The following is a 24,087-nucleotide window of genomic DNA, read 5'->3' as shown; positions in this document are numbered from 1 at the left end:
CTAAATCCCATGATATATAATATAGATAATTGCAGAAAAACACAAATATGTTCACTGATATATTGCTTATACGTAATAATGAAAAGCTGCATACAATCTAATAATATTATCTCACTTTTTAAATACAATGGATCTGCAAGAGCTACAGGCTCAGAGAGGAGAACTTGGAGTGTTCAGCGAACTGACAGTGGTTCGGTAAGGATGGAGCCAAAAAGTCGAGATGGAAATGTGAGAAACTCAAAAGCTATATTCTAAAGAGTTTGGCTTCTGTGCTACAGGCGATCCAAAGCCTTTGAAGGAAGTGATGCAGTCAGATTTCGTTTCCCAAAGCTTTCTGTGGCTTTAGGATAGAGATGGGCTGTGCATGGCCAACTGGAGAAAATTAAGACTGGTGGCAAGTTACTTCCACAGGCCAAGCAAGATAATACCATGATGGCCCTGGATATGAAGAGAGGCAGCTGCTTCCTACCATCGCCGCCCAGAAGAGGCGCTAATAGACCTGTTTTATTGAGATGATTGGATGCACGGGTGTAAGCTACATACTTCCCAGCTGTCTGACGATATAATTCAAGAAGACAGGGAACCTAAGAGGTTAAAATCGGTTAGACGCGCCAAGAGCATTCATGTGTTAAACTTGGACATGTAGTTACGTGTCTTTGAGACGGTAAAGCGGAAACGTCCAGTAGGTTGCATAGGCACCTCTGGCTTTGAGGGAGTCTTCCTTTCCTCACCAGAACCGGCGCCGTCGTGCGCTGCTTCTCAGTTCTTCCAGAATCCCACATCCCACCACTCCCTCCGCGCCCCGCCCCTGGAAAGCCCTCGGGAGCTGTGCGGGCGACCCCACGCATGCGCAGTGGCACACACACGGAGACGACGTAGGGCAATGCTTTTTCCGTAACCTGAAGCGACACCCTTCTGCGTCTCCATAAAAAAGGCGGGAACTAGCCAGCAGGCTGGGGAGTGATGGGACGCGCGCCTCCGCACGTCCCGCCCATTTCAGCCTTTGATTGGTGGGTGTACTTGGCTCGTGGCGGAGGGGCCTGCCACAGAGGTTGTCAGTCTCCCGGGGGCGGGTCGGGGACGCCGGTCCGGCTCCCTCCTCCCTCACCCCCGGCTGCCGACGTGGGGAAGGCGGCCGCAGGCGGTTAGGGCCGGGGTGTGGGTGCCGAGAGGGAAGGGGGGATGGGAGCCCTGCGGCTGCTGGCGGTGGCCCTCACCTGCTGCTGGTGGCCGCCGGGCAGCCAGGGTAAGACCCTGCGGGGCAGCTTCAGCAGTGCCGCGGCCCGAGACGCTCAGGGCCAGAGCATCGGCCACTTCGAGTTCCACGGTAGGTGCGGGGGCGGGGAGCGGGATGCAGGCGCGTGGGCCCAGCCCGCGGGGCGCGCCTCCCCACCTCGCTTGCGGAGGCCTGGAGCCGGCGGCGGCGACGCGGGGGACTGCCCCCAGCCCCACTTGGACTTCCCGCGTCGCCGGCAGCCCACCCCCGACTGCAGCTGCCGGAATCGTGGGATGCGTTAACGCCAGCCCTGCTGTTGCTGCTCCCCGCTCAGCACCCTCCCCCACTGGTGATTGTATTCTGCACTTGAAACACCGTTTCCCCCACCCTCCCCGCACGAACGAAAGTACGGAGGACTTCCTATGCTGCATCTTTCCAGATGCTTCCCTCAAGGGAGCATCGTTTGCTCACTCCTGTCTCAGCCTGATTATATGCACTAAGGCACTGTACTTATGTCTGCATTTAAGCTCCAGAACTTAGATTTACTGGGTTTAGTCTTTGTTTTTAAGATAATTTGCTAAAACGCACTTGAAGCAGAGAGGTTTTGGAAACCAAATAAAATACCTGTTAATCTAGTGGTAACAATTGCTAGGACAGTTTGGTTACTCCACTACTGAAGGAGTAGATTTACCATGGACCAGGAGGTCTAGAACTCACTTGACAGAAATGCATTTAAGTGCGTCCTGGAAGCTTCATCATTTGTATCCTGTCTGGCTCTTCTGAAACGAGAACTGCATTTGATTCTTACTTCCTGGTCTCCCTCAAAAATCAATAAATCTTCAATGAATGAATTTGCAATTCATTCTAATTTTTGCTTTATTTGCACTCTCAAAATTTAAGTGATTTTCTTGGTACGTACTTTTGGTACTCTATTTGACTAGTATTGTATTTTAAATAATGATTTGCCTCGATAAGGTTGGTATCCTTGATTAATACAGTTTTTAGCATTAGAAGATGCAATGTCAAACTGTTGTCCCAGAGAGGATTCTTAAGAAGATAATAGAAACAAGAAGCTATTTTGGTGTAGGAAAGGAATTTAAACTGTTGCAAAATTACAGAATTGGTGGTGTAAAGGGAGGGGAACCTGAATTTTTTTTTCTATCAAAGTGTTTAAAATATAGAAACGCTTTATTATTATTTTTTAGGTCACATTTTTAGTTTCTTTTAATCAGCTGGCTATAACTGTACTTTGAATATGAACAGTGACAGCAAAGACACTAGAATAAATGGCACAACCTGGACAGTGCTGGAAAATCTGGGATATATAGAAGCTATGACATGGGTTATCACTAGGAGAGGGACTTAGACAACCCAGATATTTCATGATTACTTGGTAAACAGGAGAAACATAGGTAGGAAATCCAGATATCTCAAGGAAGACTGAGAAATTGAGTGTTCCAAGTATATTAACACACATACACGCTCTTTCTATGTGTGTGTATATATTTTTTTATTATTACCAGTCTTAATGAATTTGAATTCAATAAAATAATACTAAATTATACTGAAATAATTAACTCAGTGCAATTTAAGATGTTAAACCTTCAAGTCACTTCTAAAATTTTGGATAATTTATCATGTAATCAATTTCTGTAAGAGACTTGGACATTCCTTGATACATACTGTACATTTAAATTTATTTAAAATGTTTAATCAGAGTGATTATTATGATAACAAATGTGACAACAGCACAGGAGAAGAGATCTTAAAATGAAAAATGAAAACCGTATCCTGCTTTACTTTTCCTCACCCAGAGTTCCTTTGCCTAGAGGCAACTACTTTTTTGCCATTTCTGTTTAGGGCCTTCAATGTACTCAGTGTGTGCAACCAGGCTCATTCTAAGTCTCACAACATCTCTTGTTCTGCAAGTTCCTTTGTAAAAGTCACAGATGTCAAATTTTTTATCAGGTGTAAAATGTCTACCCCCAAACTAATTTGTTTAAGCTTTCTTGCTGTTAGCTATGCCTATTTTTTCCGTTAAAAGTATAATATTAACACACATATTATATTAGAAAACAAGAGAAACTTTGGTGGGAAACTTCTACAGATAGTTTATGAACAAATATTAAAGACGTGGAGTGGTTGTAAAATGAGGCAAAAATCCTGTTGTAGTGAATGTTCAGATACAGCAGATGTTATTTATTCAGTGAAATGGCATCACTCTTCATTGGAAGTGTAAGGAGACACCACACATTAATTTGGATAACTAATGTGAATAGTCTCTTGACTTGCACCTGTATGGGATGTTCATTCCAATGTGATCTACCTAGTTAAGTGAGATTTAAGAAAAACTGTGTTCTTGGGTATTCTGTAAGATTGATGAGTCACTGAACTCTGTGTCTGAAGCTAATAATACACTATGTTAATTAATTGAATTTAAATTTAAAAAATTAAAAAATAAAACAAAAAGAAAGAAAGAAAAACTATGTTCTTTAAATTCCTATTTTGATAAATAGAGGTGTTGAATTGTCTTATCATGTCAGTTCCATACAAGACCAAACTATTTAATAATTTTTGTTTTAATGTCAAGGTGACCATGCTCTTCTGTGTGTGAGAATCAACAACATAGCAGTAGCTGTTGGAAAAGAAGCTAAACTCTACTTGTTCCAAGCCCAGGAATGGCTAAAACTGCAGGAAAGCAGTCCTGGTTATAGTTGTGGTGAAAAATTATCCAAAGCTCAGTTGACAAGTGAGTATATCTTTTTTTCTTTGATCATTAGATACATTTTTTTTCCTTCTGAATGTTGAAATCTTTGTTTTCATACCAAGATGTTTCATGACACATCGCACTGTGGTGACATTTTCTCTAGTACGTTTTGAGCTGAAGTTTTCCTTGATCAAAGGATAGAATGCCTTTCTCCTCCCCTTATCATTAAAGATTTTTGAAAAATATCCAGATAATGTATAAAGGCATGCTTCCTTCATTTGTACTTCTTAAAAGTCATCTGATTAAGACCAATATGGCGAATATATTTTGGCCCAGTGGCAGCGTGGAGTGAATAATAGCATTTATTGAATGCTTATTATCTGTTAGCACTGAGCTAATCACTAAATATGTATTATCTCAGTTAATTGTATGATTTAGCCCAAGTGACGCTGTTTTGCAACATGTTATTGGAACATGGGACCTAGTCATATGGTGACAAAGTACATCATTTTAGGATGTACCAGCACCGCATCATTTGTAAATTTATAGATTTGCCCCTGGAGAAGCTCTACTTTTATTATCCTAGTTGCCTGTATCCTTGAACCCTTCCATTCTCATCAACACTATCCCAAATATTAGGGTCCACTATCCAGAATTAGTGAAACTTTAATTTCTGTAGAAATGAAGGGCATATACCATGCTACCCATTTTACGCCTTGGAAGTTAATTGGTTGTAGGAGATACTAGGAATGTGAAGCATCCATGAGAAAAAGTAGGAATTATCCCTCTCCTTTCTTCCCCCCCCTATATTTCCCCTACTGTGTTCTGCATATCAGTGAGTCTGGATCTTCTTTTAATCTAGTAAAGTAGAACATTGCCGTTTTCTGAGCTTTTAATCTTCCTAGTCTCAGCAGCTCTCTGGGTCCCTTATAAGGCAGCTAGCTAGAATAGGGGTAGGAATAGAAGCCCCCAGGGGGGCCTAGGTGCTCAGTTCGTTGAGCATCAGACTCCTGATTTCAGCTCAGGTCATGATCTCAGGGTTGCAAGAGCGAACCTCATGTTGGGCTCTGCATTCAGCACGGAGTCTGCTTGAGATTCTCACCCTCTCCCGCCCCGCCCCCTGCTGCCTCATGGTCTCTCTCTCTCTCTCAAATAAATAAATACATCATTTAAAAAAAGAGTAGAAGCCCCCCCAATCCTTGCCACTTCTTGTGGGGATCTCTTATCTAGATTAATGAGATGACTTGTGTGCTGAAGAAGTCTTGAATAACTAGATTCAGATATCAAAGAGACAGTTACATAAATTTATTTTACCTCTCCCCTGATTTTCAGAACTTACCTGGGAAATTTGTGCAAATGCTCATTATCAGTTTTTTTCTTCCTATACCAATTTGGTCATCTAAATGTTCCACATATGGACAAAAAGTTCTAGCCTTCCATTCCCACTTCTTATCATTTCCAAAACCAGTTCATCAACTTACCCATTCAAACCTGGTCCTCTTCTTCTTCTGGTGTTCCCTGTTTCAGGAGCTGGCATCACCTGTCCAGTTAAACAAGCTAGAACCCAGGGAGTCTTCCGACACTCCCTCTTTGACCTCTCTATCCCCTTCCAATCTGTCAGTAAGTGACTTCTAAATATCTCTGGAATTCATCTATTTTTCTGCGTCTCTGCCTCCACCAGGCTGTCGTAATCTTCTGCCTGTTGCAGCAGTCTCTTCTCTGGCTGCTGCAGCTGTGCTGGTGTCCCCGTAATCAGAGTGATCTTTCTGAACAGCAGATTTGATCATGTCACATTCACTTCCTCACCACACCCAGAAATACTCCAGTCATTTTCTTCTGCTCTTAGAACAAAGACAGGTCTTCTTAACCTGATCAGCAAAGCCATCCTGGTCTAGCCATTGTTTTCTCCCCAGTTCCATCTCACAGCATTGTCCCCACCTGCCTCATTTTATTCGTAAGCTTGTTCTATTTCAGTGCTATCCTGGGCCTTTGCATAGACTTTTTCTCTGTTTGTTCTTCTGTCCCTCTTCGGCCCCTCCCTATGCTAAGTTGACACTTGAGTTTTTATAGCTTGTTTTCTTCCATAGCACATATTAGAGTTACCACTTACATCTTACGTATTTGTTCTAAAATCAGTCAGAGCAGCAGGGCTCTTTTGGTCTACTCTTTCACTCATTCACTTCCATTGTTTCATGTACTAGGCAAGGCACTTGTAATAAATCAGGGACCAAAATATACTCTGTTGGTCCTTAAGGTTAGTGGGGGTGACAGAAATGAATCTCATCAACGGCAATAAATGTGAAATTGCAATTGCGATAAGTACTATGAATGTTAGTTACATGGTAGTATGAAAATGAAAATTTATAATACCCAAGTACTTGGTTAAGCTTTTACTAAGTGTTTGTAGGATGAATCATAAAGCTTAGGGCTTGAAGGGTTTTTTGGTTTTGTTTTTTAATTAATTCCAGTATGGTTAATACAGTGTTATATTAGTTTCAGGCATATAATATAGTTATTAAACAACTCTGTACATTGCTCATCACGATAAATGTTCTCTTAATCCCCTTCATTTTTTTTCACCCATCCCTCCACCCATCTGTCCAAGACTTACTCTTCTAACTCTGGTAAACATCAGTTCGTTCTCTGTAGTTAACAGTCTTTTTTTTTTTTTTTTCCGTCTCTTTTTTCTTTGTTTTGTTTCTAAAATTCCACATACTAATGAAATCATATGGTATTTGTCTTTCTCTGACTTATTTCACTTCGCAGTATACTCTCTAGATACATCCATGTTTTTACAAATGGAAGATTTCATTTTTTTATGACTATTATTCCATTTGTGTGTGTGTGTGTATCTTTATCCATTCATCTGTCAGTGGACACTTGGGCCGCTTCCATGTTTTGGCTATTGTAAACAATGCTTCAATAAACGTAGGGGTGTGTATATCTTTTCAAATTAATGTTTTTGTATTCGTTGGGTAAATACACAGTAGTGGAATTACTGGATCATATGGTATTTCTATTTTTAATCTTTTGAGGAACCTCCATACTGGTTTGCACAGTGGCTGCACCAGTTTACATTCCCACCAACAGTGCATGAGGGTTCCTTTTACTCCACATCCTCACCAATAGTTGTTATTTCTTGTGTTTTTGATTTTAACCATTTTGACAGGTGTGAGGTGATATCTCATTGTGGTTTTGATTTGCATTCCCCTGATGATGTGTAATGTTGAGCATCTTTTGATGTGTCTGTTGGTCATCTGTATGTCTTATTTGAGGAATGTCTGTTCATGTCTTCTGCCCATTTCTTAATGGATTATTTGTGGTTTTTTGGGTGTTCAGTTGTATAAGTTCTTTGTATATTTTGAATACTAACCCTCATTTGCAAGTATCTTCTCCCATGTTGTCTTTTTGTTTTGTTAATTGCTTCCTTCACTGTGCAGAAACTTTTTATTTTAATGTAGTCTCAATAATTTATTTTTGATTTTATTTCCCTTGACTCAGGAGACATATCTAGAAAAATGTTGCTACAGCTGAGGTCAGAAAAATTAGTGCCTGTGCTCTCTTCAAGGATTTTTATGGTTTCGGGTCTCACATTTAGGTCTTTAATCCATTTTGAGTTTATTTTTGTGTGTGGCGTAAGAGAGTGGTCCAGTTTCATTCTTTTGGATGTAGCTGTCCAGTTTTCCCAACATCATTTGTGGAAGAGATTGAGGGGTTTTTTTGGTTGGTAGGTTGATCGCTTTGTATTTGTTCTTTTTCTTCCAGTAAAAACTTAGCAGGCGATTTAAAGCTTTGAGCTATAGGAACTGATTTAGTTTTTTATATTACCTGGTTAATGTTATACCATACACTATATACACTTGCAGAAACAATTTTTGTATCAGTCATATACTTTCAGTCACAGACCTTATATGTGCAGCGAGAGTATGGTACAGTGGATAGACTGCTAAACTGAGAATCACTGCCTGTCTTCTTCAAGCCTCACTTTACGTATCTGTACAACCAGAAAGTTGGGTAAGTTTTCGTTAAGGTTCCTCAAAGTCCTAAACTGCTACAATTTTAATTATAACTCTTGAGGATGGAGATCCATATATATAGGTCTATAACTTCCAAAATCTCTTGCAGTTGTTTCTTAGACTATTTTTCCTTCTCTGTTGTTCTGTTGAGTGCAAAGGTATTCTTTGGAATTATTGGAATGGAAGATCTCTGGAAATAGAAATTTGTGAGGAATGAAGATTGTTTTGTTAAATTATGGGACCTGAAATAAATTAAGTACTGGTGATATATATATATATATAAATAAATATATAAATATATATACATACGTGTATATATATATATATATATATATACACACACATATATATACATACATATATATATGTATATATATATATATATTGCTTTCTGCAAATTTCATCAACTCTTTTCCCAGCAACAAAAGCCAAGTCTTAAGAAAAGCTATATTCTCTACTTTTACATATTAGTTGTCATATTTATAGTATGTTATTTTTCAGGAGCTTTGGTGCATTGAAACAAAAAGCATATCCTTAAATTCATGACAATGTAGTAGTATCACATGTTTTTAAATGATTTCTTGTAGAAATAATTCTCATTTCCTGGCCATTAATGAGACTTTTAAGAATTAATTGCCTTTCACCTACTTGATAATGAGTTCATTAACTATGCCAAACTCCTATGTAAAACCTTACTGCTGCCATGAACTATGAAAAGACTAGCAGATTTGAAAAATTCTGTAGTATCAAGTGTTGCTTGTGAGTATACATTCCCCAAGTTAATGTTTGAGAAATCATTTTTCATTTTTCCTCTTTCAGTAAAGTCATAAAACATCAGATTTTTTAAAAAATGATAACTATTTTGTAGGTTTTTAAAGCAAGCAAATGAGGCATTTAAAAGCACTGAAAATTATGGCTTTATGTAAAAAAATTGACAGGGAGGTTCAGGTCACAAGAACTAAATATTTTGCTTACGAAACATTTTCAGTATTGTCTTTTTATGTCATTTGCACAAAATTTCCTTTTTTACATTTGGTGTATTTTATAAATTATTTAAAGGTGTTAACATTTTACTATTCTGTGCATTTTCTTTTATAACATGATGGGGCAGCTAGCCATGTGACACCATTCTGTGCAATTCAAGTTTTGTTAATATGTGAAATACTAATTACATCAGCATGGAATATGCATGCTCTGTGGTAACTCTTTTGTCTCAAAAACAATGAACATACAGTTTTGTCAAGATGCTTGTTTTCCAGGCTTGCTAAAAAAAGGCCACAAGACAAAAAACTGAAGGCCAATATCACTTTTTGAAGCACACTTTTGTTTTTATTTTATGTAAATCTGCATAATTGAAAATGAAACATTGAAAAGTATATTGGTAAAAAATACAATGGTTAATTTTTATGTTGTTTTATCTAAGAAAAAAGTGCAAGTGATAAAATGGCAACATATCAGAACCTTTATATTATAAGGTCCAGATTATGTAATTGTAAGCTGCAGATTTCAAAAGCCTAATTTCTGAGCCACTGTTCATCATATATTGAATTCTTATTAAAGGTCTTCAAATATTTAACAAAAACTAGAGTCTTTGCTACATTTTTCAAGAAGCTATATACAGTAAAAAAGTAAACAAACCAAAAACAATAGTATAAATGTCAGCTAAATTAATACAGCCCCAAAAAACAGTGCTGTGGCATTGTTAATAAATTCATCTTGTTCGCTTTAACCACTGTTAATTAAATTCCCAGTTGTAAAGTCTAAATCCTCAAAATTTGAATCCCGACTAGATAAATCTGTATCTCATTTATAAAGACAACTTGTAAATAGCATTTTTTAACATTTTATTTGGAAAGTTTTCAATCATACAGATAAGTCGAAAGTGGTAGTACAACTAACATCGGTATATCCTTTGCTTAGATTAAATAATTGTTAATATTTGTTACATTTGCTTTATATTTGTATGTGTGTGATTTTGTTTTTAATCAAGGCATATGAAAATAGGCTGTGGGTGTCATGAGCACTTCTCCATAACAACAATACCATCATGACACCTAAGAAAATGAGTAAGTTCATAATGCCCCCATGTAAATCCCCATGTTTATATCAGGAAGTGTCTTTTAGTTTATTAGAAAGCATTTTTTCTTCAATTGATAAAAAGATCAAGACTAGCTGGCATGCTGTGGGGGCAATCTAGAGTTGGGACTTGGGCCCATCATAATCTTATATTTTAAGAATACTCTACTTTGTATAGAATTAGGCTCTTTACGTAGAATTTTCATATGCTGTCTCATTTGCTCCTCACAAGAGCTCTGAGTTAGGCCAGGTATCTTAATTTTACTGCTGAGGAAACACATTCCGAGAGGTTAAGCAATTTATGTGCGGAGTCGCCAGGTTATTAAGTAATAGCACCAAGACTTACTCTTCTAACTCTTCTGTTCTTTTTATTATACATAGCGTTTGAGACAGTACTGTCGTACAGCTTCATGGTATTGTTAGTGAGTGCCTCTTAAGTCAGAATCGTAGTTTCAGGTTTGGAAGGCATCTTAGACATCATTAAGTGTTTCTCAAAGGAGGTGCTATTGGCATTTTGGGCAGAACAGGTCTTTATTGTGTGAAACTTTACCTTGGATTGCATGAAGCTTAGCACAGCCTCCCTACGAGGACCTTCTCAACTATTGTGACAACAGAGCTTGTCTCTATACATTGCAAATGCACTGGAGGGGAGCCAGGATTACCCTGGATTGAGAAACATTTATTAGTATAACTGCCTCTTTTAAAGAAAGGAAAAGGAGAATTAACCTTTATTCAGCAATTACTGTAGGACAGGTATCATGGTAAGTGACTCATATAACTTAGTCCTTCCATCAGCTCTTTGCTGTAAGTATTAGCTTCATTTTATAGATGAAGAAAGTGTCATTACTTATATAACTTGCCCAAGGTCACACAGAAGGTAAGGAAGTATTAGAGTCAGGATTCAAACACAGATCTGTGTGATGCCAGCATTCATGAGCCTCCCCATTCCCCCACTATATAGACCTGACTCTGGAGAACAACTCATATATTTCAGTAATTTCTACTTTTCCCCTTTCGGTACCTTTTGAAAGAATAATCAATGAGAAAAAGATTTTGGAAAATCTTTTGAAGGTATTTGTGGGTCATAGTTTTTAGATATAATGAGTCTGTGAGTTGAATGTTCCATTTTAAATTTAACTCAAATATAATTTTCAAAAATGTCACTGCAGTTGTTACACAGTGTTGTGAATGTACTTAATGCCACTGAACTGTACACTTCAAAATGGTTAAAATGGTAACTTTTGTGTTTATGTATATTTTACCACAATAAAAAATTCTTAGTGTTACTAATCCACTTGAAAACTTTGAAATATTGGAAATTCAGAGTGAAAATATCATTGAAACCATTCTACTCATCTGTGGTGTTTCACAGTACTTTTATAGGGACTCCTTTGGTGAGGATATGTTATTTTATCTGCCTTATGATTTGCAGGCCTTATTCCGGTACTACACCAGGGCTTGGATTTTCAAGGTAGTAAGAACAAAACAAAAGAATTCTAACTGAGTTGATTAGATAACTGAAACTATGAATACATTTGAGAGCTCTGCTTTGAAAGTGCTATTTTCTTTCTCTTTAAAGTGACCATGAATCAGACTGAACATAATCTGACCGTGTCCCAGATTCCATATCCACAAACATGGCACGTGTTTTATGCAGACAAGTATACATGCAAAGATGACAATGAGAATTCTCAGGCGGAAGATATCCCATTTGAAATGATGCTACTAAACCCAGATGCCGAAGGGAATCCATTTGATCATTTTAGTGCTGGAGAATCTGGTAAGAATATATACCTAAGTATATGTCTTAAATATAGAAAAAACTTACAAATACCTTCATGTTATGTCTTTTGAATATTAAAAATTAAAAACAACTTAAGTATCCAACAGTAGGCAGATGGTAAGTGAACCCTCTTCTAGTATTTTAATAGCCATACTGTTAACTTAGAAGAGGAGAACACTAAATTTTATATTTTATGATTTCAAGTATGTCAAAAAATACAGAGAATTAAGCTGAAAGAAGTACAAAAATATTAGTAGATTGTTTTTATATTTTGGGTAGTAGAATTATGGATTTTTAGTTTTCTCTATGCATTCTAAACCCTTTTGTTTTTATGATAACGTAGCATTATTTTTATAAACAGAAAAATGCTAATGAATTGAGCAATCTAAATTAGAAAATCAATTTTTAAATGAGATGGAAATTGCACTATTTTATATGGCTGTCCTTTCACCAAATTGTTTAAAGAGATTACGGATTGTCTTCTTGGGAACTTGCAGCCATTTTAGGAATGATCAAAGTTTATAATGTTTTCCAAAATCCGATTTACTACCATGAAATATTTCATCAAAATTGTATGTTGACTGTGTATTGCCCTACAGAGGTAAGATTCCTAGCCCAAACAGAAATGAACGACTTCTTATGATTAATGATAAACATGCTATACAGTATTATAGCAGATTTGTAAATTAACATGTCAGAATGAAGACTAATATTGTAGGATGTCTATCAAAGAAGAGGATTAGGAGTTTACTCTTAATGAGTTCATTATCCATTTGGAAGAATCAGTCTGCTTAGAGAGAAATTCAATCCCATTAAATCTCATTGGCCATCAGGGAGAGTGGGTGCAGGTAGAAAGAAATTAAGGCTACATTAGATGAAACTGATTGTTTAGTTCAAAGTGTAAATTGCCACAGCTGGAAATGTCACTCAAGGAACATGTGTTGTAGACAGTAGGTCAGCAGTAACATATCTCTTTTTTTTTTTTTTTAAAGATTTTATTTATTTATTTGACAGAGATAGAGACAGCCAGCGAGAGAGGGAACACAAGCAGGGGGAGTGGGAGAGGAAGAAGCAGGCTCATAGCGGAGGAGCCTGATGTGGGGCTCAATCCCAGAACGCCGGGATCACGCCCTGAGCCGAAGGCAGACGCTTAACCGCTGTGCCACCCAGGTGCCCCACCAGTAACATATCTCTTAACATATGAAGAGATAAATTTTTAAAATATCTTTTAGTGTGAAAAAATATTTACATAGTGACAGAATAGAGAGCCAAACATTTTTAAATAGTTAAATTTAAAAGTTCTTCCTGTGAAGGAAATGACAGAAGGGTAAGCTACTCAAGTTATTTTTGAATGCAAATGAACTTAAAGGTTAAATTTTACTTAATAGTAATTTGGATCAGTATGGATCATTATTGGAAGTCAATTCAGTCCTACTATGTCTTTTATCTTTATTTACTTATTATTATTTTTTAGAGAAGGGTGGGAGGGAGGGAGAGAGAGAGAGACAGAGGGAGAATTCCAAGCAGGCCCCAAGCCCCCAGCACAGAGCCCTGCTCAAGGCTCGATCTCATGACTCTGCAATCATGTCCTGAGCTAAATCAACAGTCAGATGCTTAACGAACTGAGCCACCCAGGTGCCCTATTTTTTTTATCTTTATAAAAGATGTTGACATTTATTTTCTGTATTTTGGAAAGGCATTGATGAAAACCAGGTCTACTGATAGCATTGGATGGACAGGTGCACTAAATTGCTTGTAAAGTCCCTTTTAACCCTAAGTCTTTAATATTTCATATGACCGTTAGTTTTAGGACTAGTAAAGGCTCAGCAGAAAATAACAGTCTGCTGCATTCACTGTATGTGCAAACACTACAGCCTGTAGTGTAGTCGATCCAAAAGCCCTTTCCCCTCTGGCCTTCCTGGCAATTTGCCTGTAGCTTAAGAGGTTGTTTTATTTATTGTGTGGATCCACGAGACTTTACTAAATCCTTATCCAGGTTCCCATTTTTGGTCTCTTTCCTCATTCCTGATTAGACATCTGAACATTGACTGTAGGCCGTAGAGTGATCAGATTTGTGGCACCTGCCCCCCTTGGGCCACTGAATGTCAGCCATACTTGCCCAGGCTCACCCTGAACCTTGCCCACATTTTCCAGTGTTTTTCCGGCATTCTGAATTATGGCTAGCTTTTTCTTTAGGGTTCACATGAACCATTCTCATTCAGCTCCCCAGACTCTTTCTGACGTACCTTCTCCAAGACTGATTTTGATTTGATGCTTATGTTTATGTTTAAAATCTCTTATAGTAGGGGCGCCTGGGTGGCACAGCGGTTGGGCGTCTGCCTTCGGCTCAGGGCGTGATCCCGGCGTTATGGGATTGAGCCCCACATCGGGCTCCTCCACTATGAGCCTGCTTCTTCCTCTCTCACTCCCCCTGCTTGTGTTCCCTCTCTCGCTGGCTGTCTCTGTCTCTGTCGAATAAATAAATAAAATCTTAAAAAAATAAAAAAATAAAATCTCTTATAGTAGAATGGAGAGAGTTACGTTGGTCATGTCATCAACAATATTTAAATGAGGGGCAAAAACCTCACTACAGTATGTATTTTCATTAAGCATGATTCTGTGCAAGGCTAATCTGTGGGGATTGATCATTAACAAGTAGCAGACATACTCAGAAGTATTCAAAGTTGTTATATGGCTGGCTTAATTCCTAGGGATCACATCATTTTATTGATTAAGGTGCCTAAAACCCTTAAAATATAATTAGCTCTACATCAGAGTCTAAATCAGTGGTCCTCAGCCCATCACTGTGTATCTGGAGAGCTTAAAAAAAAATACAAATGTCCATCCCCTGAGACTCAGATAGATTTGGTTTTGGAGTGAAAGCCAGGCAACTGTGGTTTGTCAAAGCTCCAAGTTGATTCTAATGTGCAGAACCAGTGATCTAAAAGTCCATATCCCAGGTGCGTGGGTGGCTCAGTTGGTTGTGCGTCTGCCTTTGGCTAAGGTCGTGATCTCAGGATTCTGGGATCAAGTCCCACATCGGGCTCCCTGCTCAGCAGGGAGTCTGCTTCTCCTCCCTCTGCCCTTTCCCCTCTCTCGTGCTCTCTCTCGCTCTCTCTCAAAATAAATGAATAAAATCTTTTTAAAAAGTTAAAAAAAATAGAAGTCCATATCCCACATTGTTTTGGTGTTGTATTGGTTTTAGAGCAGAGCCTTGAGAGGGATTCTTCCTATTCTGTAGCCTCAGGTATGGAATTTCTTTCCAGGGAATAATCCCTAGTTAGTTCATTTTAGAAACTTTTGCTTATTTGTCTAATTTTCTGCCCTGAGTAGGGAAGATTGATTTGCTGTGGTTTTTACTGAGAATTGACTATTAAGCCGTATGTCTAAGGAGTTTGAATTAGAATAACCTGGTGTGGATAGCTGCAATTAATGTTACATGTTATTCCAGTTAGACTTTATAATTTGTTTTCTTTCAAACAACTTACGTATTTTGTATCTATCAGGCTTTTGGTTAATCTCCTATTTTACAGATTGGCCTGTGTTTAAAAAAAAACACTAAGGCAAGGATAATGCCACTTGACAAGGTATACTACATAGGAATATTATGTTTTAAGGTAAAATAAAGTAAAACTGCGTCTTAAAAAAATTAGAATCTTCATTGACAATATTTGTGGTCTTGTTAGAGACCAGAAGAAGTGCTCAGAATCCCAAGAGTTAAAGCTTTATCATCTAAAGTAGGCTGGTTTTCATCGGAATAATATTGTGGTATTATTCTCTGTCACATCTGCTGTCTCATTGTTTCTAAAATTCCAGATATTAGCTCTGGTAACATGTTGGAATGCTTTTGGTTTCAAGTAATGGAAAACTCTCATGCAAGTGGGATAGACATTAAGGAGATTATCTTACATAACAAGAATTTCTGAGGCTTCTTCACGGGGGTTTATTCAGCGTCTCTGTACCCTCCCATGTTCAGACCGCCATCTTTGTCCTTAGGCTAGTGCCCCCGTGTTCTAAGGTAACTGCAGTTCACTTTGTGGGCATCACATCTAGGTAATGACAAAATGCAGTATCTCTTTTTTGAGAGCAACGAAACCTTTCTCAGAAGCTCCCGTGTCAGATTTCACTGGCTAGAGCTGGGTCATGTGTCCTTGCTCTGCAACATCTTAAGAGAAATGGAAGCGAAGGTGTCAGAAGAAGGATAAGGGTAGACTAACATGTCAAAGTAAAGGGTTAGGCTCACCTCTTACTGGCAGGGGTGTTGGAATTTCTGTGATCAGTGGAGGCTAATCAGGATATATCTTGAAACCCTTGCAGGTGGTGTGGACATTGGGGTAGGCAGGAGTATTCCAGCGCTGCAGTCACCCAGTGATTCTCCCCTTTTTTTACCCCCTTTCCTCCCACTCCCATCATGTAGCTGGAGCTGAGTTTTTTGAAGCTGTTCTGTAAGTTTTCTTCCTGCTGAATTTTGCCAGTGCTTCGTCCCATTAAGCTGTCCTTAAAATCTACACATTTCCTTATAACATACATGTTTGCCACATGTTGCTTGCTTATTTGACAGTATTTTTCTTCTTTTGTGTATGGATGAGATTTAATACTTTAGTACGCCTGTCTTAAAATTAGAATTTAATTTCACAGTGAACAAATATAGATTGCTCTCTTGAGAAGGATGGTGACAGAATAAAGGCAAAGTGGACCACTGAAGAGAAAAAAACAGACTTCTTTTTTCTAGAAGGGATTTATTTAAGAGAACAGTGCATGCAAAATCAGCATTTGATCTTTAGACTGTCTTGTGGACAGGGCCAAGGTAAGAGTCATGAATGAATACAGTACAGGACACAAATGTCCTGCACTAGTTCAAGTTATTCAGTATATCATCTGAGTGAAATAATTCCTTGCTTATAATGTTAGCTTTTCTGGAAGGCACATTTAATATTGAATAATCCTGTTTTGTGCTACTGACATATGTCTTCTTTTCACACGTACCTTCCTCCCCTGTTATTCTGATTACTCAGTAAATAGTCTGAGGATTTTCTTTTTGTCCTGGATTTGTAACCTAGTGGAGCCTGAAACTTTATCTGGTAATGGATACTCTGTAAAGTATTATAAGTAAGTAAAACAAAAGAATGCCATATTTAATTCTTTATACTAAGAAGGAAAAACAAAAACCGAGATTCAAAAGACAGGACAACATAAAGAATTTTACTGACCCACAGTGATAATACATTTAGCATATTTTCTGTCTTGTTCCATTACTGTAACAATCCCGGGCTTATTGTCCCATTATTTCTAAAGCTGGAATACTTTCTATGTAAGGAGTTGAAAAAGAAATTATGCCTTTTCAGTTTTTTGATCTTCTCTTCCTGAAGTACTAAACATGCCTTTTTACCTGAATGGGAGGAGTAACTAGCGACATTTATATACGCAGAGCAGGAGAGACACCCAGTGGCTGAAATACTACACACTCACTCTCTCTCTCTCTCTCTATCTCTCTTTTTCCTCCTAACCATTCCAAAAACATGATTTGAGATTGAACAGTTTAGTGACTGTTTTTCCTACTACATGCGTTTTCTGGATTGCTTTTTCAAAATTAATACCCCCTTCTCTGCCTGTTGATCGGAATTTACCTCACAAGGGAAGCTGGAGCGGATTCAGCGCTCATGATGGGGTGGAAGTGATCGCAGTTCAGACTGCTCACCCACAGCTGCCCGCGCTGTTCTCCAGTGTTACTTAGATACAGTATAAAATCTTAGTATTAGGGACTAGCTCTCTATGTAACCAAGTCAATGTGAGTAAGCTGTTCAACTCAAAGCTGGCCCTCTAGTTTATGATAAAAATTTTCTGAAATTTCTGAAAAATGAAGACACAGTCAAAAGATTCCAGGTAATGCAGAAAAAGGGGGTGTTTATCTTGTGGATGCATGAAGACTGTACTGGCAAGCTGTTAGTAGAAACTAGAGGCTGCTTAACGACTGGCACCGTTTGTAATACAAAGTCTGCTCGTTTACTTTGTTCTTGTCTTTACCAGCCAGCTCCCTTTGCTTATTCAAAATTTCGGCTTACTCAAAATATTTATGTCACTGTGGCCTGATCTGCTGTCTTTGGTCTGTCCCAGCATCAGCTCCTTTCAACTTCAGTTTCTGTTGCCTGATTTCTTCCATGTTTTGCGGTTTCATTTCCTGAGAGAATATGATTAGCCTGACTTACTTTTGAGAACCACATTAGTCTGGTGGCCAGCGGCTAGTCTTCAGATTGGTGGCCGTTCGGTCAGGTATTACAGTCTTAGTCAGCTGCGGAGTGGAGTCTCATGGTCTCCATAGGATTTCCTCTTTGAAAGAGCTGAAGACAGTTTACTTCAGAAGGGGACTCTGGTCATAACAGGTATTTGGAAACTTTGTCCAACTGGAAATGTCATGGTACATTCCAGAGCTGTGTTTTTGCATCAGTCACCTGATGGGCTTATTAAAACATAGCTTGCTGCTCCCCTCTCCCAGAATTTTTGATATAGTAGAGCTGGGATAAGGCCCCAAAATGTGCATTTCTATTTCTCACAAGTTCCCAACTAATGCCACTGGCCCAGGGATCATACTTTGAGAACCATTGTCAGGGTGTATTAAACTATTGTTGATGAAATCTTCCTAAATTTCATGCTAAAGTAATCCACTTTGGGGGTAAAAAATATGTCTAACTGAATGCCAAAATCCTTGTTTTAATTTACTGTTTTCTAACAAAACTGTGTCTTATGGTTAGTCTTCGGGCTTATCCCCTGACCACGATGCTTTTTTATAGATTGATTTTACCTACTTTAGTTTAATCTGCCTTCTTACATTTAAATCTTTATCCCAAAGTAGGAAATTATTTACATTTTAACAATTTCCCTTTTTTTCCATGCAAAAGTGAATGCTCTGTCTCCAATTAAAAAAGCAAGTTCTAGAAATATATTGAAGGATGATTTGAAAGCAACCCCACACTATGACTGGCTTTGTTGTACTGAAGGAAACTCCTTTCTTCTCTTCACAGGGTTACATGAGTTCTTTTTCCTCTTAGTCCTGGTGTACTTTGTGCTTGCTTGCATTTATGCTCAGTCATTGTGGCAGGCTATCAAGAAAGGAGGGCCCATGCACGTGATCCTAAAGGTTCTGACAGCGGCGCTGCTGCTACAAGCCAGCTCAGCTTTAGCCAATTATATTCATTTCTCCAGGTAACTCGAAACCACTAAAACTGTGTTCAGCAGTACATCTAATTAATCCTAATTAGTTTGCCAAAATTATGCTTGCTTTGATTATGAACCATCTTTGCGCATTTGTAATTTACACTAATACTCTTCTCTTCAATTCCTCAGTTACTCCAAAGATGGAATAGGGATACCTTTTATGGGAAGTTTGGCAGAATGTGAGTATCTTTCTGAGATGGGTTTTTTGAAACCTAAACTTCCTATCTGCTTCTGGCTTGTTTTCCTTTTTTGTAAATTATTTTTGTCCTGATACAATTTTTCTATCCAGGGTTGGTTAGAATTCAACCCAACTGAAAAGAGGATCACAGTTTTCGTTCCCATATGTCCCATTTAGTTCCTTCTTGCTGATAGGTAATGTGTGTAGTTCTTCATTGGTTTTGGAGCATACTTATATGCCTTTTCTCAGTTATCTCAATGAAAACTCAGTGAAGTAGAGGTGTTTATCCCTATTTTGCACATAAAGAATCTGGGCTCATTGACAGGAAGCACATTTCCAAATGTCAGCAGCTGTTGAGCAGTAGAGACCAAACTCAGACCCAGGTTTTCTGATCCCAAAGCTGAGGTGGTTTTCCTATTTTCATCCCTTTTTAAACTTTTTCTATTTCTGACGCAGAGCCAGAGAGTATACTATACCTATAATCGAATTGACCTCACAGCTTCATTCTTTTATTTGTATGAAGAACTTTGATGAAGTAATTTTTCAACTAAGCATGATGGGGAAAATATTTAAAAGTTCCCATAAACTGTAATGCCATTCTCAGTCCCAGAAAAATACTCAAGATTTGTTCTAAAAAAGCAGATTCTGAATATGAAACCATTCTAGGATTTACCTTTTAAAATATTTCCATAATTCTCTTTTGGTCTCATCTCTCTTCATTTAATAGGATAGCTCAATGTAATCTCTGTAATGATTTCAGGAACCATTTATCCTCCTCGTGTTAAGACTTTAAACCTTCTAGAATCTTTGTTTTCCTACTGAAGAGGATGTGTACTGGTAATTTCTTGGACATGAGCGAGAGTTGCTTCTCCTGTTGAACAGCATTGAGAGCTCTGGCTTCTCCTGCCCTTGTCTCTTAGGTGACTCAGAATATTTAATAGAACTATAGAATTTTAAAGCTGAACAGAACCTGAGAAATAATTTAGCTGCTGCATTTTGAGAGGCAAAGCAAACAAAAGCCCAGCAGTGGAAGCTACTACTAAAACCAAGGACTTTTGAATTTCTGTGAGTGTCTGCTGTATACAAAATAGTGTTTTAGGCTGTCTGGCATCTTCACTGTATGTTAAAAAGCAAAAGTTACTATTTTTTTTATTAAACTACAATAAATGTTGCTAGATTTTGGTGTTCTGACAACAGGTTTAATCAGTTAAATGATTAAAATGTCAAGATTTTTTTTTTTTTTAAAGATTTTATTTATTTATTCGACATAGATAGAGACAGCCAGCGAGAGAGGGAACACAAGCAGGGGGAGTGGGAGAGGAAGAAGCAGGCTCATAGCGGAGGAGCCTGATGTGGGGCTCGATCCCATAACGCCGGCATCACGCCCTGAGCTGAAGGCAGACGCTTAACCGCTGTGCCACCCAGGCGCCCCAAAATGTCAAGATTTTTAATAAAATCACACAGACTGGGATTTTTTTGTGACCTCTGTATTTTATGTACAATTAGTTATTTTTCAGTGACAGATATGCAGTTTTCTACCTGTGCTTACAGTTATAGTGTTCTGTCAATATGTGTCTTAGTATACAAAGAAATGTTTTCCCCCCAGGTATTTGTTTTTGCTAACTAGCAACTTATGCAGGACTATTCCTTTGGCTGACTTCTTTAAGTAACTGAGTATGTATTGTGAGGGGTTTAATAAAAGTAATTGGCATCACAGTCACTTACAATCTGTGATGTAAGAAAATCATGCTTGATCTGAAAGGCCATGACATTTTGTACCATTCAAATGTAGTAACAGTTTATTATCAGATTTCACTATTACAAATATATGACCACAAATGTGGAGAGTCCAGTTTTAATTTGGATGGCAGAGTAGAGGGAAAATGGTCAAAATATATCTGGAAAGGTGTATCATTAATAGGTTTTCAGCTTGTAACTGTTTAATATATTGTAGTACAGCTTGTTTTACCTGTTTCTGCAAGAATATCTTTATATAAAAGAAGTAAAAATTGTAGACATCAAAGGTATATACGCTGGCAATTTCAGGAAAATTTCACTTTGTTAAATTCTGATCGCGTTTATTCCAAAATCCACATCAAAATACCCTGTGATGAGATAAGAAAGTGGTCATCTTCTTTAAGTCAGTAAATACTAGTTTCCAAAATAAAAATGCGTGGAACTTGGAGTATTTATAGATTGTTGTTTGCTCCAAGCAGAACTGGATGGGTGGTCTTGTTGCCTCCTTTTTGTAAAGTAGCGGCCTTCCCCTGCAGTGTCAGTGATGGCCACCTGGTGGCGCGTCACACTAACGCAGGGAGAGTTTCATTTGTCTTTCAGACTCTCAACACTAAAGCCAACTTCTTTGAGTGTTACAGCACCCGTGTATTTTATTGTCATGCTACTTCTTGTTAATAGTTTTAGAAAATAAGTTCACATTATATAATTCAACCACCAAAAAATAATTAACAACCTGGAAATGAAGACATTGGTCTTCTCCACATTGCAGAAATTACATTTAAAGTGTGTTTATTTTGGGGCGCCTGGGTGGCACAGCGGTTAAGCGTCTGCCTTCGGCTCAGGGCGTGATCCCGGCGTTCTGGGATCGAGCCCCACATCAGGCTCCTCTGCTATGAGCCTGCTTCTTCCTCTCCCACTCCCTCTGCTTGTGTTCCCTCTCTCGCTGGCTGTCTCTGTCTCTGTCAAATAAATAAATAAAATCTTTAAAAAAATAAAAAATTAAAAAAAAAGTGTGTTTATTTTAATAAGCAGTTATAGAGAACAGTATTATGTAGTTAGAAAAGCTAAGAAAAATGGGAGACACAAAGAGATTTAAAGTTGGTCTTAATAAAGATATATATATAGAGAGAGAGACAATTGCCATTGTTCTGTTTTCAGAAATGTTTACAAACTTAATGACAAAATTTGAATTTTTAGAGTTGTACTTGAATATCTCTTATTATTGAATTATTATTGAATTTTATCAACTTCTTTGAAAATGCCTATCTTCTTGTGCTTAAAAAAATAATTATATTCTCAGTGCAAAAAGGACCAAATCCTTTATATTATGAAAACTTGGTTGACTTTGGTTTTCATTTCCCATTAGTTTTTGACATTGCTTCCCAAATTCAAATGTTATACCTGCTTCTGAGTCTATGCATGGGTTGGACAATAGTCAGAATGAAGAAATCTCAAAGCAGACCTCTCCAGTGGGATTCTACTCCTGCATCTACTGGCATTGCTGTATTCATCGTCATAACACAGGTGAGCATTGATACTCAGGGTTTGTACTTTGCAATATGCAAAAATGCAAACTTGAACATACCTCATTTCAAAAGTGAAATTTGGGACCCATGAGAAGTTTTTCATTTTAAAGTATGAATTTAAAGAGTGATAGATCAAATAACCTGTAATGTTCTGAGCGCTAGTATATGTAGATTGCAGAATTTAGTTATAATTTACTTGAATTTGAGCTTTCAATCAGCTTATTTAAAAATGTGCAGAAAGCTTCATATTAGGATAGATTCTCATTTCCTACTTAATAGCTTTCTTTCATATTTTCTAACACATAGTAAGAACTCAGCATTTTAAATGTGTGAATCAGTGAATTTGAGATTCATCCATGGGCAAGGATTTTTAGCTCCAGTTCTGTTACTTTATACATGAAAGAATTCAAATGAATATCTGAGATTAGTGAAAAAGCAAAATACAGAACAAGAAAGAATGTGATCTAGTTTTTGAAAACAAATCCAAAAACAAATATAGTCTTTTAGAAGATTTAGTTCTCTTAGCTCTTTGTTTGTTTTCTTCTATTCTAGGATTTCCATAAGGCTATGTGCAATGGATTTTATAAAAATTTTTAAGGAAAGTATAAACAAAAATTTATCCTAAGTTTGTGACCATCATTAGCTGTAGATGAAAGTGAAATCTACACCTAGGCTCTATCAAGCACATTATAATCTAAGTTTTAATGCATTAAGTAAAGTGAAAAATTCATTAATGAAGGATAAGTCCTGTGCTTTATTCATCTTTCTACTCAGTATTTATTTAGTATAGTAGGTGCTAAGTGAAATAGGTATATTGACTTTCATGACTGAGTTAGAAAGAGACCTGTCACAGGTGGCGATATTTAGTTAGGAAGGAAATAATGCCTTTCTAAGGCATTAGAACGAAGGGCTAATGATAACTGAATTAGAAGTGATTAAAATAAGGTCAAGATTCTACCAACTTAATGTTTTAATCCAGGGCTTATGGAGAGTAGTGTTAATATTGGGTTAAATTCTCATTTCTCAAAGAGCTTTTTTAAAAGTTGAATTTTCATTATTTCATTGTCATTTTAATCCATTATCATAGACAAATATGAATTGAGACCTGAGATTATGACACTACTCTTGAGTTCATGTAAGCACCTGTGAAGAATAGTGAGACACAGCCCTGGTCCTCAACAACCACCGGACGCGGTGAACGCAACTACATAAATACATGCGGATACTCCACAGGTCACGTGTTACTATGCACATCTGAGAACATGGAGTTGGAATATGTAAAAATGTGAATCATGGGAAGCGATAGGGTTTTTATTGGCTTGATTAGGGTATAAGTAACAAATAGAAGTACATATTAAGATATACAACTTGATGTTTTGATATATACACACACACACACATACACACGCATTTGTGAAATGATCACCAAAATCAGGCTAGGTAACGTATCCATCACCTCACATAGATAACGGGAGGTGGTAGTTGTACGGTAGCACTTCCTTATTGCAAAAGTTAAGTTTAGAAGTAGAAGTTAAGCAATCATACGAGTATAATAATTTGGGAGAGTGAAGAAGTAACACTTCAGTAATGGAGAGCAAATAGTCAGCCTAACAAGGAAACGCACATGTGCAGGATG

At 37.7% G+C, this 24,087-nt stretch overlaps 1 protein-coding gene across 3 annotated transcripts in view; it reads left to right on the top strand.

Moving 5' to 3' along the window:
• Positions 1-1,074: 1,074 nt before the first annotated feature.
• The window catches only part of GPR180 (G protein-coupled receptor 180), a 40,309-nt gene continuing 17,296 nt past the window's right edge, over positions 1,075-24,087 (top strand). For 2 of the 3 annotated variants that reach the window (XR_006782097.2, XM_045810993.2), the window contains exons 1-6: positions 1,075-1,327; positions 3,807-3,965; positions 11,595-11,795; positions 18,818-18,998; positions 19,140-19,189; positions 22,292-22,449. Coding sequence is in view for 2 of the 3 variants with exons in the window: in XM_045810993.2 (XP_045666949.2) it covers positions 1,183-1,327; positions 3,807-3,965; positions 11,595-11,795; positions 18,818-18,998; positions 19,140-19,189; positions 22,292-22,449 (894 nt within the window). In the remaining variant the exon portion in view is untranslated. The remainder of the gene's footprint in view (positions 1,328-3,806; positions 3,966-11,594; positions 11,796-18,817; positions 18,999-19,139; positions 19,190-22,291; positions 22,450-24,087) is intronic. The other variant, XM_045810994.2, reaches the window with a different exon arrangement.

Source organism: Ursus americanus, chromosome 10 (genome assembly GCF_024610735.1).
Source record: "Ursus americanus isolate L20-20 chromosome 10, mUrsAme1.1.p, whole genome shotgun sequence".
Lineage (NCBI taxonomy): Eukaryota > Metazoa > Chordata > Mammalia > Carnivora > Ursidae > Ursus > Ursus americanus.
This window is presented reverse-complemented; position numbering and strand designations above follow the sequence as displayed.